At 41.7% G+C, this 13505-nt stretch overlaps 1 protein-coding gene across 8 annotated transcripts in view; it reads right to left on the reverse strand.

The window, feature by feature from the left end:
* LOC139762555 (uncharacterized) overlaps window positions 1-13505 on the reverse strand; it is a 712972-nt gene that overhangs the window by 8132 nt on the left and 691335 nt on the right. For 7 of the 8 annotated variants that reach the window (XM_071687584.1, XM_071687583.1, XM_071687582.1 and 4 more), the window contains exons 29-30: window positions 8559-8748; window positions 8159-8330 (exon numbers count right to left, since the gene is read on the reverse strand). In XM_071687584.1, coding sequence (XP_071543685.1) covers window positions 8159-8330; window positions 8559-8748 — 362 coding nt within the window. The remainder of the gene's footprint in view (window positions 1-8158; window positions 8331-8558; window positions 8749-13505) is intronic. The other variant, XM_071687585.1, reaches the window with a different exon arrangement.

Raw genomic sequence — 13505 nt, forward strand, 5'->3', positions numbered from 1 at the left:
TGTGAGTGTCCGGGGGAATGGCAGGTGGGTGCGAGTGCTCTGGGGAATGGTAGGTCGGTGTGTATATCTCGCTTTTTAAACCAGGTATTCCCAATCATCAGTCCTTTTTCAGCACATAAATCTACAAGCTCTTCACCATTTCCATTTACAACACTGAACACCCCATGTATACCAATTATTCCCTCAACTGCCACATTACTCACCTTTGCATTCAAATCACCCATCACTATAACCCGGTCTCGTGCATCAAAACCACTAACACACTCATTCAGCTGCTCCCAAAACACTTGCCTCTCATGATCTTTCTTCTCATGATGTCTCCCGCGTTTGCTAGCTAGCGCAAGGAAACAGACGAAATAAATGGCCAAACCCACCCCCATACACATGTATATACATACACGTCCACACACGCAAATATACATACTCATACAACACAATGTACACATATATATATATATATATACACACACAGACATATACATATATACACATGCACACAATTCACACTGTCTGCCTTTATTCATTCCCATCGCCACCTCGCCACACATGGAATAACATCCCCCTCCCCCTCATGTGTGCGAGGTAGCGCTAGGAAAAGACAACAAAGGCCCCATTCGTTCACACTCAGTCTCTAGCTGTCATGCAATAATGCCCAAAACCACAGCTCCCCTTCCAAATCCAGGCCCCACACAAGTTTCCATGGTTTACTCCAGACGCTTCACATGCCCTGAATCAATCCATTGACAACACGTCGACCCCGGTATACCACATCGATCCAACTCACTCTATTCCTTGCCCGCCTTTGACCCTCCTGCATGTTCAGGCCCCGATCACTCAAAATCTTTTTCACTCCATCTTTCCACCTCCAATTTGGTCTTCCACTTCTCCTTGTTCCCTCCACCTCTGACACATATATCCTCTTGGTCAATCTCTCCTTACTCATTCTCTCCATGTGACCAAACCATTTCAAAACACCCTCTTCTTATTTCCACACATCTCTCTTACCCTTACATTACTTACTCGATCAAACCACCTCACAATACATATTGTCCTCAAACATCTCATTTCCAGCACATCCACCCTCCTGCGCACTACTCTATCCTTAGCCCACGCCTCGCAACCATACAACATTGTTGGAACCACGATTCCTTCAAACATAGCCATTTTTGCTCTCGAAGATAATGTTCTCGACTTCCACACATTCTTCAAGGCTCCCAAAATTTTCGCCCCCTCCCCCACCCTATGATTCACTTCCACTTCCATGGTTCCATCCGCTGCCAGATCCACTCCCAGATATCTAAAACACTTTACTTCCTCCAGTTTTTCTCCATTCAAACTTACCTCCCAATTGACTTGACCTTCAACCCTGCTGTACCTAATAACCTTCCTCTTATTCACATTTACTCTTAACTTTCTTCTTTCACACACTTTGCCAAACTCAGTCACCAGCTTCTGCAGTTTCTCACATGAATCAGCCACCAGCGCTGTATCATCAGCGAACAACAACTGACTCACTTCCCAAGCTCTCTCATCCACAACAGACTGCATACTTGACCCTCTTTTCCAAAACTCTTGCATTCACCTCCCTAACAACCCCATCCATAAACAAATTGAACAACCATGGAGACATCACACACCCCTGCCGAAAACCTACATTCACTGAGAACCAATCACTTTCCTCTCTTCCTACACGTACACATGCCTTACATCCTCGATAAAAACTTTTCACTGCTTCTAACAACTTGCCTCCCACATCATATATTCTTAGTACCTTCCACAGAGCATCTCTATCAACTCTATCATATGCCTTCTCCAGATCCATAAATGCTACATACAAATCCATTTGCTTTTCTAAGTATTTCTCACATACATTCTTCAAAGCAATCACCTAATCCACACATCCTCTACCACTTCTGAAACCACACTGCTTTTCCCCAATCTGATGCTCTGTACATGCCTTCACCATCTCAATCAATACCCTCCCATTTAATTTACCAGGAATACTCAACAAACTTATACCTCTGTAATTTGCGCACTCACTCTTATCCCCTTTGCCTTTATACAATGGCCCTATGCACGCATTCCGCGAATCCTCAGGTACCTCACCATGAGTCATACATACATTAAATAACCTTACCAACCAGTCAACAATACAGTCACCCCCTTTTTTAATAAATTCCACTGCAATGCCATCCAAACCTGTTGCCTTGCCGGCTTTCATCTTCCGCAAAGCTTTTACTACATCTTCTCTGTTTACCAAATCATTTTCCCTAACCCTCTCACTTTGCACACCACCTCGACCAAAACACCCTATATCTGCCACTCTATCATCAAACACATTCAACAAACCTTCAAAATACTCACTCCATCTCCTTCTCACATCACCACTACTTGTTATCACCTCCCCATTAGCCCCCTTCACTAAAGTTCCCATTTGTTCCCTTGACTTAAGCACTTTATTTACCTCCTACCAGAACATCTTTTTATTCTCCCTAAAATTTAATGACACTCTCTCACCCCAACTCTCATTTGCCCTCTTTTTCACCTCTTACACCTTTCTCTTGACCTCCTGTCTCTTTCTTTTATACATCTCCCACTTATTTGTATTTTTTCCCTGCAAAAATCATCCAAATATATATATATATATATATATATATATATATATATATATATATATATATATATATATATATATATATATATATATATATATATATATGGAGGAAGTAAAGTGTTTTAGATATCTGGGAGTGGATCTGGCAGCGGATGGAACCATGGAAGCAGAAGTGGATCATAGGGTTGGGGAAGGGGCGAAAATCCTGGGAGCCTTGAAGAATATGTGGAAGTCGAGAACATTATCTCGGAAAGCAAAAATGGGTATGTTTGAAGGAATAGTGGTTCCAACAATGTTGTATGATTGCGAGGCGTGGGCTATGGATAGAGTTGTGCGCAGGAGGATGGATGTGCTGGAAATGAGATGTTTGAGGACAATGTGTGGTGTGAGGTGGTTTGATCGAGTAAGTAACGTAAGGGTAAGAGAGATGTGTGGAAATAAAAAGAGCGTGGTTGAGAGAGCAGAAGAGGGTGTTTTGAAATGGTTTGGGCACATGGAGAGAATGAGTGAGGAAAGATTGACCAAGAGGATATATGTGTCGAAGGTGGAGGCAACGAGGAGAAGTGGGAGACCAAATTGGAGGTGGAAAGATGGAGTGAAAAAGATTTTGTGTGATCGGGGCCTGAACATGCAGGAGGGTGAAAGGAGGACAAGGAATAGAGTGAATTGGATCGATTTGGTATACCGGGGTTGACCTGCTGTCAGTGGATTGAATCAGGGCATGTGAAGCGTCTGGGGTAAACCATGGAAAGCTGTGTAGGTATGTATATTTGCGTGTGTGGACGTATGTATATACATATGTATGGGGGTGGGTTGTGCCATTTCTTTCGTCTGTTTCCTTGCGCTACCTCGCAAACGCGGGAGACAGCGACAAAGCAAAAAAAAAAAAAAAAATATATATATATATATATATATATATATATATATATATATATATATATATATATATATATATATATATATCTTTTCTTTTCTTTCAAACTATTCGCCATTTCCCGCATTAGCGAGGTAGCGTTAAGAACAGAGGACTGGGCCTTTGAGGGAATACACTCACCTGGCCCAATTCTCTGTTCCTTCTTTTGAAAAAAAAAAAAAAAAAAAAGAAAACCGAGAGGGGAGGATTTCCAGCCCCCCTCTCCCTCCCCTTTTAGTCGCCTTCTACGACACGCAGGGAATACGTGGGAAGTATTCTTAATCCCCTATCCCCAGGGATAATATATATATATATATATATATATATATATATATATATATATATATATATATATATATATATATATATATATATATATATATATTTTTTTTTTTTTTTTTCAAACTATTCGCCATTTCTCGCATAAGCGAGGTAGCGTTAAGAACAGAGGACTGGGCCATTGAGGGAATATCGTCACCTGGCCCCCTTCTCTGTTCCTTCTTTTGGAAAATTAAAAAAAATTGAGAGGGGAGGATTTCCAGCCCCCCGCTCCCTCCCCTTTTAGTCGCCTTCTACGACACGCAGGGAATACGTGGGAAGTAGTCTTTCTCCCCTATCCCCAGGGAAAATATATATATATATATATATATATATGTATATATATATATATATATATATACATATATATATATATATATATATATATATATATATATATAAAGATGTTCTGGAAGGAGGTAAACAAAGTGCGTAAGACAAGGGAGCAAATGGGAACTTCAGTGAAGGGCGCAAATGGGGAGGTGATAACAAGTAGTGGTGATGTGAGGAGACGGAGTGAGCACCCCGAAGGCCTGCCGAATGTGTTTGATGACAGAGTGGCAGACACAGGGTGCTCTGGTCGAGGTGGCGTGCAAAGTGAGAGGGCTAGGGAAAATTATTTGGTAAACAGAGAAGAGGTAGTAAAAGCTCTGCGGAAGATGAAAGCCGGCAAGGCAGCAGGTCTGGATGGCACCGCAGTGGAATTCATTAAAAAAGGGGGCCACTGCATCGTTGACTGGTTGGCAAGGTTATTCAACGTATGCACGACTCACGGTGAGGCGCCTGAGGACCGGCGGAACGCGTGCACAGTGCCACTGCACAAAGGCAAAGGGGACAAGAGTGAGTGCTCAAATCACAGAGGCACAAGTTTGTTGAGCACCCGCGGCAAATCATATGGGAGGGCATCGATTGAGAGGGCGAAGGCACGCACAAAGCATCAGATTGGGGAAGAGCAGTGTGGTCCCAGAAGTGGCGGACCAGGTGTGAATAAGAGCAAGGTTATTAGGTACAGTAGGGTTGAGGGTCAAGTCAATTGGGAGGTAAGTTTGAATGGAGAAAAACTGGAGGAAGTAAAGTGTTTTAGATATCTGGGATTGGATTTGGCAGCGGATGGAACCATGGAAGCGGAAGTGGATCATAGGGTGGGGGAGGGGGCGAAAATCCTGGGAGCCTTGAAGAATGTGTGGAAGTCGAGAACATTATCTCGGAAAGCAAAAATGGGTATGTTTGAGGGAATAGTGGTTCCAACAATGTTGTATGGTTGCGAGGCGTGGGCTATGGATAGAGTTGTGCGCAGGAGGATGGATGTGCTGGAAATGAGATGTTTGAGGACAATGTGTGGTGTGAGGAGGTTTGATCGAGTAAGTAACGTAAGGGTAAGAGAGATGTGTGGAAATAAAAAGAGCGTGGTTGAGAGAGCAGAAGAGTGTGTTTTGAAATGGTTTGGGCACATGGAGAGAATGAGTGAGGAAAGATTGACCAAGGGGATATATGTGTCGGAGGTGGAGGGAACGAGAAGTGGGAGACCAAATTGGAGGTGGAAAGATGGAGTGAAAAAGATTTTGTGTGATCGGGGCCTGAACATGCAGGAGGGTGAAAGGAGGGCAAGGAATAGAGTGAATTGGATCGTTGTGGTATACCCGGGTTGACGTGCTGTCAGTGGATTGAATCAGGGCATGTGAAGCGTCTGGGGTAAACCATGGAAAGCTGTGTAGGTATGTATATTTGCGTGTGTGGACGTATGTATATACATGTGTATGGGGGTGGGTTGGGCCATTTCTTTCGTCTGTTTCCTTGCGCTACCTCGCAAACGCGGGAGACAGCGACAAAGCAAAAAAAAAAAAAAAAAAATATATATATATATATATATATATATATATATATATATATATATATATATATATATATATCATTATTGTATTTTTCTATCATACTTTGTCGCTGTCTCCCGCGTTAGCGATGTAGCGCAAGGAAACAGACGTAAGAATGGCCCGACCCACCCACAAACACATGTATATACATACACGTCCACACACTCACATATACGTACCTATATATATATATATATATATATATATATATATATATATATATATATATATATATATATATATATATATATATATATATATATATATATATATATATATATATATATATATATAATATATTATCCCTGGGGATAGGGGAGAAAGAATACTTCCCACGTATTCCCTGCGTGTCGTAGAAGACGACTAAAAGGGGAGGGAGCGGGGGGCTGGAAATCCTCCCCTCTCATTTTTTTTTTTTTTTTTTTTTTTCCAAAAGAAGGAACAGTGAAGGGGGCCAGGTGAGGATATTCCCTCTAAGGCCCAGTCCTCTGTTCTTAACGCTACCTCGCTAATGTGGGAAATGGCGAATAGTATGAAAGAAAGAGATATATATATATATATATATATATATATATATATATATATATATATATATATATATATATATATATATATATATATATATATATATATATATATATGTATACATATATATATATATTTTTTTTTCAAACTATTCGCCATTTCCCGCGGTAGCGAGGTAGCGTTAAGAACAGAGGACTGGGCCATTGAGGGAATATCCTCACCTGGCCTCCTTCTCTGTTCCTTCTTTTGGAAAATTAAAAAAAAATTGAGAGGGGAGGATTTCCAGCCCCCCGCTCCCTCCCCTTTTAGTCGTCTTCTACGACACGCAGGGAATACGTGGGAAGTATTCTTTCTCCCCTATCCCCAGGGATAATATATATATATATATATATATATATATATATATATATATATATATATATATATATATATATATATATATATATATGTATATATATATATATATATATATATATATATATATATATATATATATATATATATATATATATATATATATATATATATATATATATATTTATATATATATATATATATATCCCTCCGGATAGGGGAGAAAGAATGCTTCCCAAGCATTCCTCACGTGTCGTAGAAGACGACTAAAGGGGACTGGAGCGGGGGGCCAGAAACCCTCCCCTCCTTGTATTTCAACTTTCTAAAAGGGGAAGCAGAAGAAGGAGTCACGCGAGGAGTGCTCATCCTCCTCGAAAGCTCAGATTGGGGTGTCTAAATGTGTGCGGATGTAACCAAGACGAGAAAAAAGGAGATATAGATAGTATGTTTGAGGAAAGAAACCTTGATGTTTTGGCTCTGAGTGAAACGAAGCTCAAGGGTAAAGGGAAAGAGTGGTTTGGGAATGTCTTGGGAGTAATGTCAGGGGTTAGTGAGAGGACAAGAGCAAGGGAAGGAGTAGCACTACTCCTGAATCAGGAGTTGTGGGAGTATGTGATAGAGTGTAAGAAAGTAAATTCTAGATTGATATGGTTAAAACTGAAAGTTGATGGAGAGAGATGGGTGATTATTGGTGCATATGCACCTGGGTATGAGAAGAAAGATCATGAGAGGCAAGTGTTTTGGGAGCAGCTGAATGAGTGTGTTAGTGGTTTTGATGCACAAGACCGGGTTATAGTGATGGGTGATTTGAATGCAAAGGTGAGTAATGTGACAGTTTAGGGAATAATTGGTATACATGGAGTGTTCAGTGTTGTAAATGGAAATGGTGAAGGACTACATTCACTGAGAACCAATCACTTTCCTCTCTTCCTACACGTACACATGCCTTACATCCTCGATAAAAACTTTTCACTGCTTCTAACAACTTTCCTCCCACACCATATATTCTTAATACCTTCCACAGAGCATCTCTATCAACTCTATCATATGCCTTCTCCAGATCCATAAATGCTACATACAAATCCATTTGCTTTTCTAAGTATTTCTCACATACATTCTTCAAAGCAAACACCTGATCCACACATCCTCTACCACTTCTGAAACCACACTGCTCTTCCCCAATCTGATGCTCTGTACATGCCTTCACCCTCTCAATCAATATATATATATATATATATATATATATATATATATATATATATATATATATATATATATATATATATATATATATATATATATATATATATATATATATATTAAACTAAGGTCAGTTTACCTGTACTTCTCCATGATCGTCAAGTCTAGTGCGCCCTAAGATGACTGTGAGCTAAATGAATAAGATCAGAGTAAAGAAAGACGCCTCAAACTTGGACGAGTTTCGACCATCTAATTCTACATGATATAATTTACTAAGACGTAAGGTAGGTGAGCCAGAGTATGGTAGTTATGAACGGTATCAGATGTGGGAATAACTCGGTTTGAGGTGCTGTGTAGTCTCACCTGTAGCCTCCGTACCTCCTCTTCCTGACTGCTACACAGACGCAAATGATGAAGGCTGCCGCCAATAGGAGGGCACTGACTACGCCCGCGATGATATGGGCGTCCAGCCAACCGGTCGGACCCGCTCCTCTGCCCACAGCTACCTCCTGAACCGACTCACCAATGATGGAGCCTGCAGGATGAACATGATGAGAGAGAGAGAGAGAGAGAGAGAGAGAGAGAGAGAGAGAGAGAGAGAGAGAGAGAGAGAGAGAGAGAGAGAGAGAGAGAGAGAGAGAGAGAGAGAGAGAGAGAGAGAGAGAGAGAGAGAGAGATGGGGGGGGGGTGAGAGGAGGGTTCAGTAATAACTACCCATAATTAGCTAAGACAGAATGTGAGTCCTTGTGGCGTGATCGCTTACCTCCTGTGGTGTCCGTAGTGGCCACGCGGTACACCACGGCCGTGTCTCCGGCCGTAGAAGAGGCAGTGACTCTTAGTAGGTGCCAGCTGGCAGAGGTGAGGTCACAAACACCCAGGTCAGTCGCGTCTCGGGTCACGTGAGAGTGGAGAGGCGTCCACCCTACCCTTCCTTCCTCGTTCCCTAACTCCACCTGGAGGCAGGAACTAGCACACCATCAAGGAAGTCATGATGATCGGTTTAGATCTATCCATCTACCACTCTTATCTTATCAACCTATCCATATATATATATATATATATATATATATATATATATATATATATATATATATATATATATATATATATATATATATATATATATATGTATATATATATATATATGGCATATGATAGAGTTGATAGAGATGCTCTGTGGAAGGTATTAAGAATATATGGTGTGGGAGGAAAGTTGTTAGAAGCAGTGAAAAGTTTTTATCGAGGATGTAAGGCATGTGTACGTGTAGGAAGAGAGGAAAGTGATTGGTTCTCAGTGAATGTAGGTTTGCGGCAGGGGTGTGTGATGTCTCCATGGTTGTTTAATTTGTTTATGGATGGGGTTGTTAGGGAGGTAAATGCAAGAGTCTTGGAAAGAGGGGCAAGTATGAAGTCTGTTGGGGATGAGAGAGCTTGGGAAGTGAGTCAGTTGTTGTTCGCTGATGATACAGCGCTGGTGGCGGATTCATGTGAGAAACTGCAGAAGCTGGTGACGGAGTTTGGTAAAGTGTGTGGAAGAAGAAAGTTAAGAGTAAATGTGAATAAGAGCAAGGTTATTAGGTACAGTAGGGTGGAGGGTCAAGTCAATTGGGAGGTGAGTTTGAATGGAGAAAAACTGGAGGAAGTGAAGTGTTTTAGATATCTGGGAGTGGATCTGTCAGCGGATGGAACCATGGAAGCGGAAGTGGATCATAGGGTGGGGGAGGGGGCGAAAATTTTGGGAGCCTTGAAAAATGTGTGGAAGTCGAGAACATTATCCCGGAAAGCAAAAATGGGTATGTTTGAAGGAATAGTAGTTCCAACAATGTTGTATGGTTGCGAGGCGTGGGCTGTGGATAGAGTTGTGCGCAGGAGGATGGATGTGCTGGAAATGAGATGTTTGAGGACAATGTGTGGTGTGAGGTGGTTTGATCGAGTAAGTAACGTAAGGGTAAGAGAGATGTGTGGAAATAAAAAGAGCGTGGTTGAGAGAGCAGAAGAGGGTGTTTTGAAATGGTTTGGGCACATGGAGAGAATGAGTGAGGAAAGATTGACCAAGAGGATATGTGTGTCGGAGGTGGAGGGAACGAGGAGAAGAGGGAGACCAAATTGGAGGTGGAAAGATGGAGTGAAAAGGATTTTGTGTGATCGGGGCCTGAACATGCAGGAGGGTGAAAGGAGGGCAAGGAATAGAGGGAATTGGAGCGATGTGGTATACAGGGGTTGACGTGCTGTCAGTGGATTGAATCAAGGCATGTGGGGCGTCCGGGGTAAACCAAGGAAAGCTGTGTAGGTATGTATATTTGCGTGTGTGGACGTGTGTATGTACATGTGTATGGGGGGGGTTGGGCCATTTCTTTCGTCTGTTTCCTTGCGCTACCTCGCAAAAGCGGGAGACAGCGACAAAGTATAAAAAAAAAAAAAAAAAAAATATATATATATATATGTGAATAAGAGCAAGGTTATTAGGTACAGTAGGGTTGAGGGTCAAGTCAATTGGGAGGTGAGTTTGAATGGAGAAAAACTGGAGGAAGTGAAGTGTTTTAGATATCTGGGAGTGGATCTGGCAGCGGATGGAACCATGGAAGCGGAAGTGGATCATAGGGTGGGGGAGGGGGCGAAAATCCTGGGGGCCTTGAAGAATGTGTGGAAGTCGAGAACATTATCTCGGAAAGCAATAATGGGTATGTTTGAAGGAATAGTGGTTCCAACAATGTTGTATGGTTGCGAGGCGTGGGCTATGGATAGAGTTGTGCGCAGGAGGATGGATGTGCTGGAAATGAGATGTTTGAGGACAATGTGTGGTGTGAGGTGGTTTGATCGAGTAAGTAACGTAAGGGTAAGAGAGATGTGTGGAAATAAAAAGAGCGTGGTTGAGAGAGCAGAAGAGGGTGTTTTGAAGTGGTTTGGGCACATGGAGAGGATGAGTGAGGAAAGATTGACCAAGAGGATATATGTGTCGGAGGTGGAGGGAACAAGGAGAAGAGGGAGACCAAATTGGAGGTGGAAAGATGGAGTGAAAAAGATTTTGTGTGATCGGGGCCTGAACATGCAGGAGGGTGAAAGGATGGCAAGGAATAGAGTGAATTGGATCGATGTGGTATACCGGGGTTGACGTGCTGTCAGTGGATTGAAGCAAGGCATGTGAAGCGTCTGGGGTAAACCATGGAAAGCTGTGTAGGTATGTATATTTGCGTGTGGTATGTAATGGGGGGGGGGGGTTGGGCCATTTCTTTCGTCTGTTTCCTTGCGCTACCTCGCAAACGCGGGAGACAGCGACAAAGTATAAAAATAAAAAAAGAAATATATATATATATATATATATATATATATATATATATATATATATATATATATATATATATATATATATATATATATATATATATATATATATATGTATAACGTTTGAAGAAAGTATGTGAGAAATACTTAGAATAGCAAATGGATTTGTATGTAGCATTTATGGATCTGGAGAAGGCATATGATAGAGTTGAAAGAGATGTTCTGTGGAAGCTATTAGAAATATTTGGTGTGGGAGGCAAGTTGTTAGAAGCAGTGAAAAGTTTTTATCAAGGATGTAAGGCATGTGTACATGTAGGAAGAGAGGAAAGTGATTGGTTCTCGGTGAATGTTGGTTTCCGGCAGGGGTGCATGATGTCTCCATGGTTGTTTAATTTGTTTATGGATGGGGTTGTTAGGCAGGTGAATGCAAGAGTTCCAAATTTGGAAAGAGGGGCAAGTATGCAGTCTGTTGTGGATGAGAGAGCTTTGGAAGTGGGCCAGTTGTTGTTCGCTGATGATACAGCGCTGGTGGCTGATTTGGGTGAGAACTGCAGAAGTTGGTGACTGAGTTTGGTAAAGTGTGTGAAAGAAGAAAGCTGAGAGTAAATGTGAATAGGAGCAAGTATATTCGGTACAGTAGGGTTGAGGGACAAGTCAACTGGGAGGTAAGTTTGAATGAAGAAAAACTGGAGGAAGTGAAGTGTTTTAAACATCTGGGAGTGGGTTTGGCAGCGGATGGAACCAAGGAAGCGGAAGTGAATCGTAGGGCGGGGGAGGGGGCGAAAGTTCTGGGAGCGTTGAAAAATGAGTGGAAGTCGAGAGCGTTATCTTGGAAAGCAAAAATGGGTATGTTTGAAGGAATCGTGGTTCCAACAATGTTATATGGTTGCGAGGCGTGGGCTATAGATAAAGTTGTGTGGAGGAGGGTGGATGTGCTAGAAATGAGATGTTTGAGGACAATATGTGGTGTGAGGTGGTTTGATCGAGTAAGTAATGAAAGGGTAAGAGAGATGTGTGGTAATAAAAGGAGTGTGGTTGAGAGAGCAGAAGAGGGTGTTTTGAAATGGTTTGGTCACATGGAGAGAATGAGTGAGGAAAGATTGACAAAGAGTGTATATGTGTCAGAGGTGGAGGAAACGAGAAGTGGGAGACCAAATTGGAGGTGGAAAGATGGAGTGAAAAAGATTTTGAGTGACTGGGGCCTGAACATGCAGGAGGGTGAAAGGCGTGCAAGAAATAGAGGGAATTGGAACGATGTGGCATACCAGGGTCGACGTGCTGTCGATGGATTGAACCAGGGAATGTGAAGCGTCTGGGGGAAACCATGGAAAGTTTTGTGGGGCCTGGATGTGGAAAGGGAGCTGTGGTTTCGGTGCATTATACATGACAGCTAGAAACTGAGTGGGAACGAATGTGGCCTTTGTTGTCTTTTCCTAGCTCTACCTCGCGCACATGCGGGGGGAGGGGGTTGTTATTTCATGTGTGGCGAGGTGGCGATGGGAATGAATAAGGGCAGACAGTATGAATTATGTACATGTGTATATATGTATATGTCTGTGTGTGTATATATATGTATACGTTGAGATGTATAGGTATGTATATGTGCGTGTGTGGACGTATATGTATATACATGTGTATGTGGGTGGGTTGGGCCATTCTTTCGTATGTTTCCTTGCGTTACCTCGCAAACGCGGGAGACAGCGACAAAGTATTATAAATAATATATATATATATATATAAATATATATATATATATATATATATATATATATATATATATATATATATATATATATGTATATATATATACATTTTTTTTTTTTTTTTTTTCATACTATTCGCCATTTCCCGCGATAGCGAGGTAGCGTTAAGAACAGAGGACTGGGCCTTTGAGGGAATATCCTCACCTGGCCCCCTTCTCTGTTCCTTCTTTTGGAAAATTAAAAAAAAACGAGAGGGGAGGATTTCCAGCCCCCCGCTCCCTTCCCTTTTAGTCGCCTTCTACGACACGCAGGGAATACGTGGGAAGTATTCTTTCTCCCCTATCCCCAGGGATAATATACATATATATATATATATATATAATATATATATATAATATACATATATATATATATTTTTTTTTTCTTTGTCGCTGTCTCCCGCGTTTGCGAGGTAGCGCAATGAAACAGACGAAAGAAATGGCCCAACCCACCCCCATACACATGTATATACATACGTCCACACACGCAAATATACATACCTACACAGCTTTCCATGGTTTACCCCAGACGCTTCACATGCCCTGATTCAATCCACTGACAGCACGTCAACCCCGGTATACCACATCGCTCCAATTCACTCTATTCCTTGCCCTCCTTTCACCCTCCTGCATGTTCAGGCCCCGATCACACAAAATCTTTTTCACTCCATCTTTCCACCTCCAATT

Source organism: Panulirus ornatus, chromosome 43 (assembly GCF_036320965.1).
Source record: "Panulirus ornatus isolate Po-2019 chromosome 43, ASM3632096v1, whole genome shotgun sequence".
Classification (NCBI taxonomy): domain Eukaryota; kingdom Metazoa; phylum Arthropoda; class Malacostraca; order Decapoda; family Palinuridae; genus Panulirus; species Panulirus ornatus.